Raw genomic sequence first — 20,130 nt, forward strand, 5'->3', positions numbered from 1 at the left:
GTATATAATAGATGTTATTTCATTTACAATATCAGGAGCTGGCAGTGCCGCACTCCACGACACTTCTCATGTGTCTCTTTACACACCGCCTAACATGTAAAAATGCATTCATCATGCTTTGGGGCTGTTTTTGCTGCAAAAGGACCAGGATCCGTGTAAAGGAAAGAATGAATGGGGCCATGTATCATGAGATTTTGAGTATCAGCAAGGTCATTTAAGATGAAACGTGGCTGGGTCTTTTAGCATGACAATGATCCCAAACAGACCGCGCGGGCAACAAAGGAGTGGCTGCAAACAATTCAAGAAGCATTTCAAGGTCCTGGAGTGGCTGAGCCAGTCTCCAGATCTCAACCCCATAGAATATCTTTGGAGGGAGTTGATAATCTGACAGCCCCAAAACATCACTGCTCTAGAGGAGATCTGAGGGAGGAATGGGCCAAACTACCAGCAACAGTGTGGAAAAACCTTATGGAGACTTACAGAAAACATTTGACCTCTGTCATTTTCTAACAAAGGGTATATAACAAAGTATTGAGATTAACTTCGTTATTGACCAAATACTTATTTTCCACCATCATTTGCAAATAAATTATTTAAAAATCAGTAGTTGAAAATCTCTCCTAGTTGAAGTGTACCTATGATGAAAATTACAGGCGGTGGAAGAACTTGCACAATTGGTGGCTGACTAAATACTTTTTTGCCCCACTGTATCAGATGTATGAGCCTATAACAGATGGTGAAAGACAACCTCTGCAGAAGAAGATCGACACCCACTTCACCATCACAGCTTTGGCCACGCCCACTGGAGTGTTAGTGAGATGACGAGGACAGACCAACGGACTAGAAATAACATTACCTTCCAAAGGATCCTATAATGCTAGGGATGTGCTTATATATGTGAATGTCTCAGTTGTGCATTATTTTTTTGTGTTCATTACATTTCTCTGTGGATTCTTTGGGAATTCGGTCACAATTTCAGTGCAGGCTTTGCAAATAGACTTTTACGATATGGACTCGATAGAAATGCCACAACATGGGCCCTATCTTGCACCCAGCGCATTTGACTTTGTACACCGACGCATGTGTCATTCCAATTTTGCACCCGAGCAAAGCGCGCTTTTCCCTCCACAGAAGCACGTCGCTAAACTAGTGAATGAACTTGCGCTCCCTGGGCGGTTCAGCGCAAAAAAGGAGGCGTGTTCTGGCGCAAACAATCCCTGGTGCTATTTTGCTGTTCCATTAAACAGTTGCGCCACTGACCAGAAAAAACCTCGTCTAAAGTCAGCGGCGCGTTGCGCGTTGTTCATTATGCTATTTTAAGGGCGCATGCTTGACCATAATGTATAGCGTGCACATCGTGCAGACACTTTCCTCATGTAATCTACACAGATGCAACAGTTATTTTTGCAAATCATAAATTGTTACACTAAAAAAAAATATTAACACATGAGATGACGGAAATCATTGTGGTGTGCCACGAAGATGTGAAAAAATAGGCATAAATCTAGCTTACAAATTATTCAGGCTAATTGTAGTAATGAAGGATCAGACCTGTTTGCCCAATAGGGGCAAGACATATATGTGTATAAGGACATCTGACAAATTGGTTTGTCCGTCAAGAACCAGTAAAAGAAAATCGACTGAAAAACTGAAAAAACTGTTTAACCGACCCATCCCCATACAACACAACTCCTCTGTCTTTCACTGCTCTACAAGAACATCCGTCTCCTCGGCTGTGAACCGCTCCTGGCGTGCGCCTGGTAAATACGCCATAATAATAGCGACCCATAATGGAACTTGCGCAGTGCCAAAGACTTTGTCTTTGTGCCAGTAAATCAAACCACTGATTAAACGCTCAACTTCACATTGTTTCTCTTAATAGGATGAAAATAATCCATTATTTAAACTGTGATTAAATTCATCAAAGAAAATCGATCAAAGAACGCTCCCTTTACAATCGCTGGAGCTGTCATTCATACAGCACGTGTTTATCAGTGGACTCGTGACAAACTCCCGTAATAATCAACACATCTCTTATTTACATTGTGTTTGCACTGTTAGTTATGATGAAAGCATTCGTTAGTGTGCAGAAATAAAGTTACAATGCCAAGATCCTGCATTCATGAGCTCAACATGTCTCTGATCGGCTACAATGATCATCACTGCAACCTTTCATACCACCATCTGAATAGAATGCCATAGATCTGACTATTATGCCATATCTGAAAATAATGCCATTGGTCTGAATATTATGCCATAGAACTAAATATAATGCCATAGATCTGAATATAATGCCATAGATCTACAAATCAATTACAAAAAAGTTGGGACACTGTACAAATTGTGAATAAAAAAGGAATGCAATGATTTACAAATTTCATGAACTTACATTTAATTCACAATACAATATAGATAACATATCAAATGTTGAAAGTGAGACCTTTTGAAATGTAATGCCAAATATTGGCTCATTTTGGATTTCATGAGAGCTACACATTCCAAAAAAGTTGGGACAGGCAGCAATAAGAGGCTGGAAAAGTTAAATGTACACATAAGGAACAGCTGGAGGACCAATCTGCAACTTATTAGGACAACTGGCAACATGATTGGGTATAAAAAGAGCCTCTCAGAGTGGCAGTGTCTCTCAGAAGGCGAGATGGGCAGAGGATCACCAATTCCCCCAATGCTGCGGCGAACAATAGTGGAGCAATATCAGAAAGGAGTTTCTCTGAGGAACACTGCACAGAGTTTGAAGTTATCCTCATCTACAGCGCATAATATCATCCAAAGATTCAGAGAATCTGGACCAATCTCTGAGCGTAAGGGTCAAGGGTCAAAACCAAACTGGATGGCCGTGATCTTCAGCCCTTAGACGGCACTGCATCACACACAGGAATGCTACTGTAATGGACATCACAACATGGGCTCAGGAATACTTCCAGAAAACATTGGAGAACACAATCCACCGCGCCATCCACCGTCGCCGGCTAAAACTCTACAGGTCAAAGAAGAAGCCATATCTAAACATGATCCAGAAGCGCAGGCGTTTCCTCTGGGCCAAGGCTCATTTAAAATGGACTGTGGCAAAGTGGAAAACTGTTCTGGGGTCAGACGAATCAACATGTGAAGTTCTTTTGGGAAAACTGGGACGCCATCCGGACTAAAGAGGACAAGGACAACTCAAGCTGTTCTCAGCGCTCAGTCCAGAAGCTGATCTCTGATGGTCTGGGGTTCATGAGTGTGTGTGGCATGAGCAGCTTACACATCTGGAAAGGCCATCAATGCTGAAAGGTCTATCCAAGCTCTAGAACAACATATGCTCCATCCAGACGGCGTCTCTTTCAGGGAAGACCTTGCATTCTCCAACATGACAATGCCAGACCACACACTGCATCAATTACAACATCATGGCTGCGCTGAAGAAGGATCCGGCACTGAAATGGCCAGCCTGCAGTCCAGATCTTTCACCATTAGAAAACATTTGGCGCATCATAAAGAGGAAGATGCGATAAAGAAGACCTAAGACAGTTGAGCAGCTAGAAGCCTGTGTTAGACAAGAATGGACAACATTCCTATTCCTAAACTTGAGCAGCTCGTCTCCTCCGTCCCCAGACGTTTGCAGACTGATATAAAAAGAAGAGGGGATGACACACAGGGGGAAACATGGCCACGGCACAACTTTACTGAGATGTGTTGATGCCATGAAATTTAAAATCAACTTATTTTTCCCTTAAAATTACACATTTTGTATTTTGAATAAAATATTGAAACTTCCACATCATTGCATTCTGTTTTTATTTACAATTTGTACAGTGTCCCACCTTTTTTGGAATAGAGTTTGTAAATATAATGCCATAGATATATAGATCTTAAGCAAAATCAGCCAATCACAGCAGTGGGCGTTCACACTGAAGTTTCACAGCGGCCAATCACAGCAGTGGGCGTTTACACTGAAGTCTCACAGCGGCCAATCACAGCAGTGGGCGTTGACACTGAAGTCTCACAGCAGCCAATCACAGCAGTGGGCGTTCACACTGAAGTTTCACAGCGGCCAATCACAGCAGTGGGCGTTGACACTGAAGTCTCACAGCAGCCAATCACAGCAGTGGGCGTTCACACTGAAGTCTCACAGAAGACAAGCCCTTTCAAACTGAGGCTAAAATCAGGGTAGGAAAAATGCCTTTTATTTCTAAATAATGACCATTTTTGATGAAAAATTCATACTAACATTATTAGTGTACCCCAGGAAACATCATAAAACAAATTATGTTCATTGCCCCTTTGAATATTGTAAATTGCACTAAAAGAACCACAACTCTGCATTAATGCATGATGTTCTGAAGAATATTTCTATTAGGCTACTACTGACAAGCCGGAGCCACATCAAGATGTTTGGTCTGAAAACTCACCATTGACAGCTCAATCCGAGGGGCGGATAAACGGCTGTCTGTCAAACTCCCTCTGCACGCGATAGGATAGCGCTACACCAACCAGAGCAACGAAGGGGAAGCAGAGCTGACAGATTAAACATTCGCCGTATCCGGTCGGCTAAACTCGAACACATCTTCCCTTCTTCAGAATGACTTCAGTGCCGTTCTTTGTTCTTTTCTCAGAGAAAAGCTTAACTCAAGTCTTCCAAAGTCGCGGTCAAAGCTGATTCGACAGACCGCCGTTCGCCAGTTTCTGTGTTTACTAGAAGCACGCAAACGCAACTCGGCCGTCGTCATTATGGCCCCGCCCACCGACTCTATACACGATGTGATTGGCCCAGCAAGAGTTTGGCGTTTACAGCTCAGAAGTGTATTGAGAGTTGCTAGATGACACTCGCGGCAGATTAGATTAGCTGCCGCTAGGGTGCGTCTAGATTTCTAGGCTACTTTGAGAATTAAAAACAGCTGGATATCCGTTTCTTGGTTGCCATTTCTTCCTATTTCTCCAGGAACACTAAAGCTGTCTCAAATGATGCACTATACACTACTGCACTATGTACTCAAGTGTCTTGAGAATGAATTGAATATGAATATGAATTGATAAGGTTATTTTGTCATCGTCCAATATTCCCTCCCCTTCCGCTATTTCAGGAAAGCTGCGACTCTTGAGTGCATTAAGTTTCTAGCACGGCACACTTCGTTTTTCGGTTAATTAAGTGCATCATGTGGGTTTTTTAAAATGCACTTTTTGTAAAGTTAAATTTCATTGTGAACACACACTCAAAAAACGCCACAGAATGCATAAGTACGCCAAATCTTCAAAGCTATGCCAATGCATGTCCATCATTTTGAGATTCATTGATGGAGTCCAAAATCACACCGAACGCCCTGGAAGGGTCGCCAACTTTTGCCTCGCTTTTTATTAAAGCGGTGATTCCGTTTTTTTTTCTAGGCTTGGTTGTGTTTATGGGCCGTAGTATAACATGTCTTAATACTTCTTCTTTATTTTTAAACGCTGTATTTTTATTCTATCCTCCCTTTATTCCACACCGCTGTCTGTGCTTTGAACGGCTCGTCTGCTTCCTGCTTCTCTGAAGCCCCTCCCTCTGAAAAACACAATGGCCTTAGATTGGTCAGATGGCCAAATGTAGTTTTCTGTATTTTTATTGGCTGAAGCACAGGTTAAGGCCACGCCCCTTCCCATTACGGGCAGAAGTCACATCTGCGGAGACTAGCGAGGGTTTATGATGTCACCAACCCAGGAAGAAGCTCGTTGTAGTCCAAACCGGCCATTTTTGTAGGCGATAAACTGCCGTGACTTTAAAAGACAATATCTCTGTTTGCAGTGAACGTTCAGCGCTGTAACTTTGCAGAGACTGTTAATGCTCAAGCAGCGACATTACACACTAACTAAAGTAACACAAGTCAAATCGCATGCAAACACACCTTTAATAAATGCTGACGTGTGGTTAAAAAGTGATTCGGCTGTGGATACCATCTTCTGGCGAGACCAACACACTGCATTATGGGTATTCCCTGGCAGTTGAGTGTGCATTGGTTGTGCACTTGGTATCACGGTGCATTATGGGATTGAATGAGTGCACTCAATAACGTCTACCACTATAAAATGGCTGTCCCTTCAAATCGTGCACTACATAAGGATACGGAGCGATTTCAGCACAGCCAGTGTTCCCCTGATCTTTGGCTCAGATCTGGATATAATATATCACGCTCATCACATCTTCAGTCAATGCATTAACAAATTTGATGGCAAGACACCAACAAGGAGCTGAGGCTGCATCTCTGCAACCCTTTGGTGTGTGTGCAATCGTGATCATTAAAGCTCTGCCTGATGGAATCACATTGGGTTTGTGCTTAGTCTCTGCTCGCAGACATAACTTTAATAATTACAAAAAGATACAAATACGATCTGCAAAATGTTACAATTCTGCATAGGTGACAGCCTTTGGAAACCAGGACGAATCGAGCATGCGCGCGTTTAAAGGGAAAATCCACAAAAACACAGATCGGTGTGTAGAGAGTGTGTGATGATGGCTATGCCTGAAAACACACACACAGCTCCTGCTATTATTAGCCTCTGAGATCAGATGTAAATATGAGTCATGAATGAGCCCCTGTGCGTGTATTGCAGTGCTATCAATTCTTCATGTAAAAGCACTTACAGCTGGAGCTCCTCTCACCCTCCATCACACACACACACACACACACACACACACACATTTGTGTTTGTGAAATGTGGGATCATTCCATAGGCGTAATGGTTTTTTATACTGTACGAACCGTATTTTTTATCCCCTTACACTGCACCTACCCCTAAACCATCACACACACACACACACACACACACACACACACACACACACTGACAGCCATTTGCAGAGAGGAAGAAGCGCTCCTCTCGCTCTGAGGATTCTCAGAGAACACACACTCACGAACACACAGGCGTCGAAAGAATGGGATTTATGTCAAAATAAGTGAAGCTGGATGGACGTGTGTGTGTGTGGGGGGGTGTGTGTAGCCTATCATCTGTAGCAAACGTGGCAGATCTCCCAGCAGACACTGATTGATCGATTCACGAACAACCAACGACGTGCGCGCGCGTGTGTGGGGGGGGGTGGGGGGTGTATTTGTGAATAAAGCGCGCGCCCGAGAAAATATTCAAACGGGTGACAATTTTCATTCACACGATCATTCTCTCTGTCTCTCTCTGTGTGTGTGTGTGTGTGTGTGTGTGTGTGTGTGTGTGTGTGTGTGTGTGTGTGTGTGTGTGTGTGTGTCATCTCGAGCTCAGGTGTGTCGATCTCTCCGATGGGTCGACGTCAGCACATTCCCAATGCTCTTGTGTTCGCGAGCACAGATCGTAGCCTAGAAACAAGCACCAGCATCCTCATCCTCATCCTCAGCATCAGCATCAATCACACACTCCTCACTGTCAGCCCGTGCATCACATTCGAGGACTCGCGGTTACCGTGTGTGTGTGCATGTGTGTGTTTGTGGTAAATTGCCCCGGTTCTTACCGATGCATCCCCGCCCTGGGTTCGAGTCCAGCCCCGGCCGCTGCGCCATTCACGGGCTTCACGAGCTGTCCAGAGCCCAGCGGTGCTGATCCCGACATCATGCCCGCCACAGTGGCCGCTTCCCCGGCCTCCAGGCTCGCCTCGTTGCCCATGGCTGGATCGAGCGAGCAGGCCGATTGTGTTTTCTATTTATAATAAACTCAGGGAACGCAATTATATAAAAAGATCCGCTCAGCGCCGATCTTCCTCCGCCATCATCATCTCTCTCTCTCTCTCTCTCTCTCTCTCTCTCTCTCTCTCTCTCCTGCGCATTCGGTGCGCTCGAGCGCGGGTGGGAGGGGACACACATCCAGCGACTACAGTACGCACGCGTGCACGCCTCAAATCTAGGATAGACCGACGGCATATATTTATTTATATATGCGCAATATTAACTCCCATATCACATATAGCATAAACTCGCTCGCATATCGCGTTATGGAGTCGCACTGGTCGAGTTCTGCTTGAAAACTAGGGCAGAACATCTCCATTAAACCGCGCTCGCACTGACAATCCATCCGGAAAGCTTTTAGTCTTCCTTCAGCTCAGTCAGTGTGGTGTGTGTGTGTGTGTGTGTGTGTGTGTGTGTGTGTGTGTGTGTGTGTGTGTGTGTGTGTGTGTGAGTGGTTCTTGAGGCTATTCACCAGTAATGTACATACAGCTGCACGTGAATGAATCGCATGCTCAGTTCACTAACAGCACTACAGACATTACAGAGGACACTTCATATAACCTTAACTCGTGCAAGTTTTAAATTAATCAAAATTAATTTATTAGACCTAAATGCGTAAGATGATCCCATGAGGAGAATCCGTAAAACTGATCTCCTGACGGATGCTCTCAGGCTCTGTTCATGAGTTTCTCTCTTCAGCTTGTCAGGGTTTGCCTTGATTGGCCACTAGAGGACGTCCTATCCACACACACACACACACGCACACGCACACGCACACGCACACACACACACACACACACACACACACACACACACACACACACACATACACACACACACACACACGCACACGCACACGCACACGCACACGCACACGCACACGCACACACACACACACACACACACACACACACACACACACGACAGGTTTTGGGGCATTAGATCAATCAGCTGTCTGACTCCATCCTGACATTTAAATACAAACACACACTTAATGCACTAATAATGAATATTATATATCTAGCATTTGTTTCTATTAAGTTAATTTATTATATACACACTCAAAAAAATGAACTTATGATGCTGTTCACTTTATTTAAGCAATTCATATTGATTTAATACCATTATATCAGGTTTCTGGTTCAAATGTGATTGATTCATGTTAAAATGACTTAAAACCGTCACTCTTTGACATAACTTGATGTGTTTAATTTAAAATAACATGGTTAAATCAAGTAAGCCGAACAAACAGGACTTTCACTTCCCATCATGCTTTGCAAATGGGCTGAATTTGGAGATTAAATGTTTAAATAAAGTGCTATTTTATGCATTTCTAACAAGATGAGAAAATGAAGAGACTTTTTAATGTTTAATGTTTTGTTTGGTTGTCATTTAAAAGTGTGTGTTATGTTTGTGTTTTTGGATGTTACCATTGTGGTGAAGTGTAGACCTTGTGGTTAAGCTGTGCTGTTCTCAACGAGCTGTTAACTGTGCTTATGCCAGTGACGAGATGTGCTTTACTTGATTATTGTTTACAATAAGCAAGTGATCAAGTGTTGTTGAGTAATAGTTTTTATAGCAATAAAGAAAACTAATTCATGTGACGCAGTTCCCAAAGAATAAATATGGCCAACAGTTCTATCCCTCTCTATCCTACTTTATCTAGTTGGAATGACATGATATATTTTAGTAGTTTTGACTAAATGATTTTAAGCTAATACAACAAGATAGTTGAGCTGACACTAATAAATTAAGCTGTGCCCAACCATAGTAAATAAGTTGAATCAACCTTAATAAATTAAGTTGACCCAACGTAAGTACATTAAATTGGAATAACAGAATTGCATAATGCTCAAATAAAGCAAGTTAATCATGTGGAAATACTTTCCATGATTTTTTTATGTTCATTCAAAGAGTAATTTTTTTGAGTGCAGGTGTTGGTCATATAATTATAATATCATCAAAAAGTTGAATTATTTCACTAATTCGATTCAAAAAGTGAAACTTTTATATTATATTCATTCATTACACACAGACTGATATATATGTTTATTTATTTTAATTCTGATGATTATACTCAATATATATCAACTAAGGAAAATCCCAAATTCAGAATCTCAGAAAATCAAAATATTATGAAAAGGTTGAATATCGAAGACACCTGGTGCCACACTCTAATCAGCTAATGAACTCAAAAGATTCACGAAGAGTGGACTGCAGCTGGAGTCAGCGCTTTAAGAACCGCTGCGCACAGACGTATACAAGACACGGGTTTCAGCTTCACACTCCTTATATCAAGCCACTCTTGATCAACAGACAGCGTCAGAAGCGTCTCGCCTGGGCTAAAGACAAAAAAGGACTGCTGAGTGGCCCAAAATTATGTTCTCGGATGAAAGTAAATTTTGTATTTCCTTTAGAGATCAGGGTCCCAGAGTCTGGAGGAAGAGCGGAGAGCCACACAATCCACGCTGCTTGAGCTCCAGTGTAAAGTTTCCACAGTCAGTGATGGATTGGGGAGACATGGCATCTGCTGGTGTTGGTCCACTGTGTTTTCTGAGGTCAAAGATCAACACAGCCGTATACCAGGAAGTTTTACAGCACTTCATGCGTCCGTCAACTTTATGGAGATGCAGATTTCATTTTCCGACAGGACTCGGCACCTGCACACAGTGCCAAAGCAACCAGTACGTGGTTAGAGGACCATAGTAGCTCTGTTCTTCATTAGCCAGCAAACTCGCCTGAACTTAACCCCATAGATAATCTCTGGGCTATTGTGAAGAGGAAGGAGCGATACGCCAGACCCAACACTGCAGAAGAGCTGAAGGCCACTATCAGGCAACCTGGGCTCTCATAACACCTGAGCCGAGCCACAGACTGACCGACTCCATGGCACGGCACATCGCTGCAGTAATTCAGGATAAAGGAGACGCAACTGAGCACTGAGTGCTGGACATGCTCATACTTTACATGTTCATACTTTTCAGTAGCCCAAGATTTCTAAAAAATGATTTCTTTGTATTGGTCTTAATTAATATTCTAATTTTCTGAGATACTGAATTTGGGATTTTCCTTAGTTGTCAGCTATAATCATCAAAATTAAAAGAAATAAAACATTTGAAATATATCAGCCTGTGTGTAAGGAATAAATATAATATACAAGTTTCCCTTTTTAAATGGAATTAGTGAAATAAATCAACTTTATAATGATATTCTAATTATGAGCTGCACCTGAATAGCTTTACTATCTATAATAAAACTGTTAAATGTATCAATTATTTATTTATTACATTTTTATTAATTTATATCAATTTGTTAATTAAATAGAAAAATACATTTTTGATTGTATTTTTTGTTCCATTTTATGTAAAGTTAACATTTATTCATTTATTTATTTGTTTGTTTTATTCTAATTTATTTATGTATTTTACACACACACACACACACACACACACACACACACACACACACACACACACACAAACACATACAGTCAAGGTTTATGAATTGTTTCCTGCTTGTCTCGTGTCTGTTTTGTTATGTGTGTGTGTGTGTGTGTGTGTGTGTGTGTGTGTGTGTGGCTGAGACTCATTGTTTGATCTGCGGCTCAGATGATCGCTATCACAGCACCAGCTGCAGCTCATCACTCTCTCCTACATATACTCATCCGTTTCTCATGTCCATTGTCAGATCGTTGTTGATGTCTTCTGTGCTGTGTGTCTCCTCGGCCCTGTTTCGGCGTTTCAGTCTCGTGCTTCTTGTTCCTGCTCAGTGTTCCTGTGGATGGCACTCTATCTGGATTCCAACTGCACCTGATCACAAAGACTCACCATTCTCATCTGTTCTGTGTTGGCCCTCTTAGTCCCTGCGCCACCCGTCATCTGTGTCTGTTACATTATATTTTCTGTGTGAGAATAAATGAGATTACTTGCAATTGCTTCCTGTTAGCCTAGAAATCTAGTGGCACCCTAGCGGCAGCAAATCTTATCTGCCGCGAGTGTCGTCTAGCAACTCTCAATACCCTTCTGAGCTGAGAGTCGGTGGGCGGGGCCATAATGACGGCCGAGTTGCGTTTGCGTGCTACTTGTAAACAAAGAAGCGGGCGAACGGCGGTCTTTCGAATCAGCTCTGACCGCGACTCTGGAAGACTTGAGTTAAGCTTTTCTCTGAGAAAAGAACAAAGAACGGCACTGAAGTCATTCTGAAGAAGGGAAGATGTGTTCAGAGTTTAGCCGACCGGATACGGCGAATGTTTAATCTATCAGCTCTGCTTCACCTTCGGCACACACACACACACACACCAGGGGCGGAGCCAGACGATGTAAACATTCGGGGCAAACAAAACTGATTTTTTTTCCCATTTACATCAGCTAAATGCACTATTTTTCAGGCTGTTTGAGATAATAGAATGCCTAAAAATCTATATACTATCTGGGGGAAAATAAAAAAAATTCACCCAGTAGAGCCCACAACCTGTTTGGTATTTAACTGTTCTCCAGCTGTAGTGAATCCAAAACACCAAAAATGTTAAGGATGACTCATTTTCACCCCTGGCAAATAAAAAAGGCAACCATTATCTGACTATGTTTAAGTTAGCCTGCATAGGTGAGATTGGAATTTGGTGTAAACATCATTACTAATCTTTAGAGTTCAGTTTGGTTTACTTTGTGCTTAGCTGACAGATTTGCTACATCAGAATCCATGACCAATCAGATGTTGTTTTCGGCTGCAAACTTTCGCGGTTGGTTAGTTCTACAAATGAAATGCCAATATTTGGATTAGACAGTGCTGTGTGTGAGACTGAGAGCTTTATAATGACACCAGGCATGACATGTTTCTGTGAATGGAGACGGCACGGGAGCTCGCGTTAGAATAACTTTGGATGATTTCAGGTAGAAATCTAAAGGCGCACGGCGACCAAATATAATGAAATAACCACCTTAAATGTGTAATGTTGCCTTTTTTTATTTTGACATGAAAGCTTACATGTTAAGGGAGTAAACTGGCCCAAAATCTCAAATTTGACTATGTTTTCATCTGTCGTGTTAATAAGTAACACCTAACGTTAACTCGCTATAGCTATACAGTCATGTACAGTGTTACAACAGCGGATTCACAAACCTGTAACGCTTTCGTCGGACACAGAATCTCTCTCTGGCCGGTGAGGTTTAGTGTTCCTTTTAAAAAAATGTGTAGTGCCCATGTGCCGGTGAAATACAAAAGCCCGCGTCAATCCCTGATGACAACGACGAAGAAGAAGATGTATATTCTTCTTCGTTAGTTTTTATTGGCATTTGGCATTGGCAAACAAGCTGAGTGATGTGCGATGCATTGCCGAGCGCGACACACACGGTAATAGAGCTTTTGTTTCATTTTTTGCCGGAATTGGAAATGAAACTATATAAGTATAAACAAGACAAAAATACTACGTAAGAGAAGCATTTTTTGCAGTGTAAGAGTGCTTATGAACTGAGAGAGTGAAGGTACCGATGGGTTTATAGTCGGTGGCATCGAAGGTCCTGAAGGAGGATCCGAATGGACTCTTCATCTGCTGCTCCATCATATCATCCTCATCGTCAGCCTGCAACATGGCTACAACACACTCCAGAACATCAGACACACACACTATTCATCCAGAGCAATATCGTCAGAATAAACACGTGCGCGCGCGTGTGTGTGGGGGGGTGGGGGGTGTATTTGTGAATGCAGCGCGCGCCCGAGAAAATATTCAAACGGGTGACAATTTTCATTCACACGATCATTCTCTCTGTCTCTCTCTGTGTGTGTGTGTGTGTGTGTGTGTGTGTGTGTGTGTGTGTGTGTGTGTGTGTGTGTGTGTGTGTGTGTGTTCGGGAAAAGATTCGGGGCTTTTGACAAAACATTCGGGGCTTAAGCCCAATTAGCCACCCCCCCCCCCCCCCCCCACATTTTAATTTTATTATTTATATTTGTACGTTTTATATGTTAATTTTACATTTAATAACTTATTGATTTATTTTAATTGTGTTGATTTATTTTAATCTTATTTATATATTTTAGTATTATATATTTATTTTATTCTTATTGCTTTCTTTTAATCTTATTGATTGCTTGGTTATAATATTATTTATTTATTTGTTTATTTAAATCTTATTTATTTATTTAAATCTTATTTATTTAAATCTTATTTATTTATTTAAATATTATTTATTTAATTTAATCATATTTATTTATTTAAATCTTATTTATTTATTTTAATCGCATTTATTTATTTTAAAACCTTATTTATTTATTTATTTAAATCTTATTTATTTATTTAAATCTTATTTATTTATTTAAATCTTATTTATTTAAATCTTATTTATTTATTTAAATCGTATTTATTTATTTTAAAACCTTATTTATTTATTTATTTAAATCTTATTTATTTATTTAAATCTTATTTATTTATTTATTTAAATCTTATTTATTTATTTAAATCTTATTTATTTAAATCTTATTTATTTATTTATATCTTATTTATTTATTTAAATCTTATTTATTTATTTAAATCTTATTTATTTATTTAAATCTTATTTATTTATTTAAATCTTATTTATTTAAATCTTATTTATTTATTTATTTATTTTAATCGTATTTATTTATTTAAATCTTATTTTAATCGTATTTATTTATTTAAATCTTATTTATTTATTTTAATCGTATTTATTTTAATCTTATTTATTTATTTTAATCGTATTTATTTAAATCTTATTTATTTATTTAAATCTTATTTATTTATTTTTATCGTATTTATTTATTTAAATCTTATTTATTTATTTAAATCTTATTTATTTATTTATTTATTTTAATCTTATTTATTTATTTATTTAAATCGTATTTATTTATTTTAATCGTATTTATTTATTTAAATCTTATTTATTTGTTTATTTTAATCGTATTTATTTATTTCAATCTTATTTATTTATTTTAATCGTATTTATTTATTTTAATTGTATTTATTTATTTTAATCGTATTTATTTATTTTAATCATATTTATTTATTTTAATCGTTTTTATTTATATCAATCTTATTTATTTATTTTAATCGTATTTATTTATTTTAATCTTATTTATTTAAATTGTACTTATTTATTTTTTTCTTATTGATTTATTTTAATTTAATCTTATTGATTGATTTGAATCTTATTTACTTAAATTAGTTTATGTTTTTTCTCGAGAGTTTCCCCTGATCTATGACACTGTGTTTAATATCGAGTTAAACCATCATTATGTGTTTATTTGTTAATGAGGGATTTGTGGAAACATGTTTTTAGATTTGTGGGTAAAACTTATATTTGTTTGTCAGAAAAATTAGAACATTGGGGTAAGATGAGCCATCCATAATTGGCACAGAAGTGTTACTATAGTGTTTTTATTTTTTTAATATAATAATTATTGTAATTAATTTATTATTCAGTATTTCCATGAATGAGATTTACATTTTAGATATCTTTGCTTTCATTAAAATCTCCAGGTTAGTTGATTTCACTGTTTCTGTTATAATACATCTTCAATTAAAACATGGGCATATTAAATATATAAATATCCATATGCTCATATCATTCACAGAATATTTCTACCTTTCAGATGAATCTCTTCTACTGGAATTCTTTCTCTAAACTGTCAAAATGTGAAAAAGTTGTATTTTTCATTAATAACACTTTCATAAGAGCTCACACACACACACACACACACACACACACACACACACACACACACACATGGCCGTATATAAAACACAAGACAAAAGCTAGATTGTGTAAATGTGCAGTGGCGAATGACACGCCGCTGATAACGGCTCTCATAGGAATCACTGGCCTTTCTAGGTCAGCATTGCTCACAGAATCAGGTCACGGTGAAGGAACATCTCATGTGCTTCACACACTTACTGAAGACTTGCTTTCATCTGGGCTTAATGAGTCAAGCTCAACTTCAAGAACTCGAAAGACACATGAGAGTCATTATAATTACATATTCACAAGATGTGTTCTTTTCTTCTTTGACATACATTGCATAAAATATTTTATGAGGAGAGGAGCAAGTGAACATTTAGTCCTCAGAGTTGATGTGTGTGAAGCAGGAGAAATGGGCAAGCGTAAGGATTTGAGCGAGTTTGGCCAGATTGTGACGGCTAGACGACTGGGTCAGAGCATCTCCAAAACCGCAGCTCTTGTGGGCTGTTCCCGGTCTGCAGTGGTCAGTATCTATCAAAAGTGCTCCAAGGAAGGACCAGTGGAGAACCGGCCACAGGGTCATGGGCGGCCAAGGCTCATTGATGCACGTGGGGAGCGAAGGCTGGCCCGTGGGGTCCGATCAAACAGACGAGCTACTGGAGCTCAAACTGGGGAACACATGGCCCATACATTTTCCCTAATTTGTTTTTGAAAACTGATCAGTTCATAGCAAAATGGAAGAAGACGGTTCTTAGGCCCAGTGTGTGCACTCATAGCCATACTTTGAAAGTATGTTTCAGTAAAAAAAAAAAAAAAAACAGGATTAGTTTAGTTGGCATACACTTGGTGCATGTCTTATAAAATATTAAAAAAACATTTGGGAGAAAGAGATGAAGGGGGGGATTCTGAAATCCACTGCCGCTTCAATATACCTGTATATATTTATATCCTAATTAACTTCATAATCAAAACTTTAATCAATATTTATCCTATATTATTATAACGATTCTATCCAGTTATGATTTTGCTTTGTTTCTTGTTTTCTAAAGTGTGTATTTGGTCTCTGAGGAGTGAATGAGGGTCTGGCCTAGAGTTGTGTGATGTGTCACTAAACACTGGCAACAAGGTCATGTGTTTGGATTTTGGAGGTATCACACACCCCTAACATGTCAGGAGTGCAGCAACAGGGTTTGCTCACTTAGCCCGGCTTCCAGATATGAAATATGGATTTGTCTTTCATTTAATTTATTATGTTTTATTCCTTTTATATTTCCTTTTACTGAAACACTAAAGAATCAAGATGAATATTGCCTGTACTATTGTGTGTCCCTCTCACTAAAAGAAAGCACATGTTATCAGTATGTTTTGGTAAGAACTAGTTAGAACTGGAGCTTAATCAGCTCCAACCTTGGAGAGACTGTGTATCTGTGTATGTGCGCAATATTCTGTGTTACAGATCAGAATGGTGTCAATGGGCACCCTAAGAGATGGGTGGACTTGTTGTTCTGGGCAAGCTGGCGCCTGCTCCAGATCTGGAAGGTCACTGCGGGCCTAATTCTGGGTGAAAGCATCAACAAGTGACACGTCAGTGGAAACGTGCATCAGATTAACTGACTCGAGTGGAAATTTACCATGACTCTGCATTGTCTCTGAGCCAATCAGAACCATCCACATTGCAGTAATGACGTGGATAAGACCTTGAAAACGGTATAACTGTTGGGACAATTGTATGTACGATAGGGCGAGGCAACGAGACGGTGAGAGAGGGAGCGCGGCCTACGAACTCCTTGTGAGACTTGAAGCTGGCTTCTGCTTTTGAAACTGCAAACTATTCTTAAGTAAATTTTTCTTTTATTTAATTGGAATCCTGACTCTGTCTTCATTTCTTCACTACTGGTCCTGGGTCATAAGCTGTTAACCCCTAACAGTTTTGGTGGAGGATGCGGGCAATCATTCCTTGGTGACACCCCTGGCAAAACAACAAATAAGGTAGTAGAAAGCTTTAATTACTTGGATAGGGTTATCTGATTGGAAGAGATGGTAAAGGGGAACGAGAGAGCTTCACTTCGATAGGAGTGAGGAGTTGATTATACTTGTGTGATAGTATAAAGTAAAGTCGCTGATGGCATCGTTACGGTTAACGGTAGAAGGCAGCGCATTGAAGCGTACTCAAGAAAGGGGGCCCCGGTGGGCATTTAGTGCGGTCACTACCCCTACAGGAGTACGTCCCTGGAACGGTGTGTGAGTCCAGTAGGCATCGCAAACCTGCGCCATCTCTTCCATCTCAGATAAGGGGATCCCCGAACTTAGAGTTTAGAAATTAGTGAATCAGGCAGTCAGGGAATAAAATATTAGTTATTAGTTAAACAAAATAAAAATAGATTCAGGAGTTGTTTGCCAGGGATGCATCTGGAACGATCCCGAGTAAAATAAAAATTGTGACCCAAATTGGCACGGACCAGTATGTGTGACGTTTTCGTACAAGTGTCCTTTGCAGTTTCATCACGCAGAAGCCACAGCTGTGTTGGGTAAAGATCGCCGCCTCCATCTCTTGCTGTCTCGGGTGAGTATGAACTTTGACTAAAATATGGCTGACAAATTGTGACACGATCAGTAACTTGATCAGTCTTGATAATATGTTGAAATGAAAGAGCAAACGCTGTAACTAGCTTTGTTCTGAAGCCCTCACTTAAAATAAATTTGCAGAACATATTTATAAAAAAATAAAAATATGGCAGCAAGGTTTTAATTCAGACTGAAAAGTTAAACAGCAACTTGACTGGCTACAAACAAAGAGTGCGTATTAATGAATTTGTAGAATGGGTGGGGTTTAACCCCTGAAAGAAAAATCCCAGAAGATTACTGAGGGATGGTATAGTCTAACTGCCAAACATAATAATGTCTGAAATTACTGGAATTGAGGTGTAGTCTGAAAAAGGGCTTGAGATTGTTTTTGAAAAAGCGAAAACACCAAGATGTGTGAGCAGCCAGTCTTATCTGCCCCCTCCCCTCTTGCGCGCTCTTCTCTTCTCTGACTGTCCGAGCGAGTGCCGCTTTAGGCACCGCCTTACAGACTGGGAACTAGACTGAAACATGCTAGTTGCTAAATGACAGAGTGTTTTAATTGTGGTCAGCAGGGCCATTTTGAACGTAACTGTAACTTCCCACCCATAAGGTGGAGAAATGGTGGCAAATCAGCCCATCAGACTAAATTTTGTAGATGAAACAAAGTAAGAAAGTAACAAAGAAGTGGCTTACACTCTGTCTAACAAAATAATGAAATATGAATTTAACGACTTAAGTAATTATTTTTGAAGGAAAGATCTATGAAAATTAATTACAATTTTGAGGTAAAATTAAAGACACTGACTGAAAAACGTGAGGCAAGAAAATGTATAAATAGTAACGTAGAAGGTTAAATGACAAATTTATGAAAAAGTTGGTTCATGTTACTCTAACTCTTGAAAAATTATGATCATGTTATTAAATGTTGGTAAAAACTGTTTGTACGATAAATTGGGGTTAATATGTTAAAAACCCTAGATTGTTGGTGTTTTGGTTTAAAAAAGTTAAGCTGGTGCAGAGCTGTAATAAAACAATTCGCTTATCTGAATCTGGCCCCCACCGTTTCTGGTGCTATGGCCAAACTTGCAAGAGTAACAGAGACTTAATCTGAGAAACGTAAAGTTTCTAAATTAATTGTATGGGCAAAAGACAAATATAAAATTAATTAATTGAAAATGTGATCTCTGTCTAAGGATAGAGTTTAAAGGAAATGTTTGATGTCTTATTTGAAAACAATTTTAATTTCTAGCCAGATCTTATGCTGAGCTAGTGAGAGTAGTATAAAGTTTATGAAAACGCAGTGAACCATCCTGAATAACTCAGAGTCTCTCTCTCATTCAAAACCAGCTCAATGCTGTTATCTGAGCCTGTGTCAGAGGTGATAAGATATTTCTAGTAAAAGCACAGTGCATCAGTTGAAAATCATAGAGACAGTGATTTGTTAAAAAGAGTGAAAGTGCCATTAGGAGGGCAATAATAAAGGTATCAAATGTTTTTAAATACAGAATTTTAATGAATTGAAATTTTTAAATAAATTATTCCATGACCAGTGACATCTTTGTCTAATCTTAGCCGCCACCATGCACAGGACCAATGGATCAGGTCAGAGTCGACATGCAGGACATTAAATTGAGTGGACAGTGGTTATGGCTAAATTCACTGAGTATAATCTACGCATTATGTTGCGGTTTGGAAGATGTAATTGGTATCAGTGATTAAGTGTTATGATTAACCTGTCTCCATGTTCTACTTATAGTAAGCAGACTAAATGGCTCTGGTGACTCTTGAATGCACTTTCCCCAAGGCTCCAGAAAAACATCTGATCCATTTTAAGGGTCAAAGATCTCAAGCGATGACCAATGTGAATGAGGGTGATTCGCCTAAGACGGGTAAGATCCTCTTTTGGCCAGCAGGGGGACGACCTAAGACATGGGGGTCACCGGCATTGGGCACTTCCAAGAAGGGAGGTGTTTTTATGTGAGGTGTGTATGAGAGTTGAACCGATGACTGTGAGGCCAGCAGCATCAGTAAGGGGGGACGCTGTGGTTGTAGGGGCCGAGAGTCCAGACAAGACACAGCATGGCCTGCCCTAATAATGGCTCCTCCATACCGCTCACTCAAATACCGCACTGTTTGTGAATACCAGGGAAGACCCTGAGTGAAAGTTATGATGGTAAAGGTCATTCAAGAGCCAG

General features: G+C 39.7%; 1 protein-coding gene across 6 annotated transcripts in view; it reads right to left on the bottom strand.

Annotated features, from left to right (window-relative positions):
• The window catches only part of bsna (bassoon presynaptic cytomatrix protein a), a 57,853-nt gene extending 50,097 nt beyond the window's left edge, over window positions 1-7,756 (bottom strand). For all 6 annotated transcript variants that reach the window (XM_067412891.1, XM_067412890.1, XM_067412893.1 and 3 more), the window contains exon 1: window positions 7,469-7,756. In XM_067412891.1, the coding sequence (XP_067268992.1) occupies window positions 7,469-7,620 (152 nt within the window). In that variant the 5' untranslated portion in view covers window positions 7,621-7,756. The remainder of the gene's footprint in view (window positions 1-7,468) is intronic.
• Window positions 7,757-20,130: the final 12,374 nt, after the last annotated feature.

Source organism: Pseudorasbora parva, chromosome 13, assembly GCF_024679245.1.
Source record: "Pseudorasbora parva isolate DD20220531a chromosome 13, ASM2467924v1, whole genome shotgun sequence".
NCBI classification, from domain to species: Eukaryota; Metazoa; Chordata; class Actinopteri; order Cypriniformes; family Gobionidae; genus Pseudorasbora; species Pseudorasbora parva.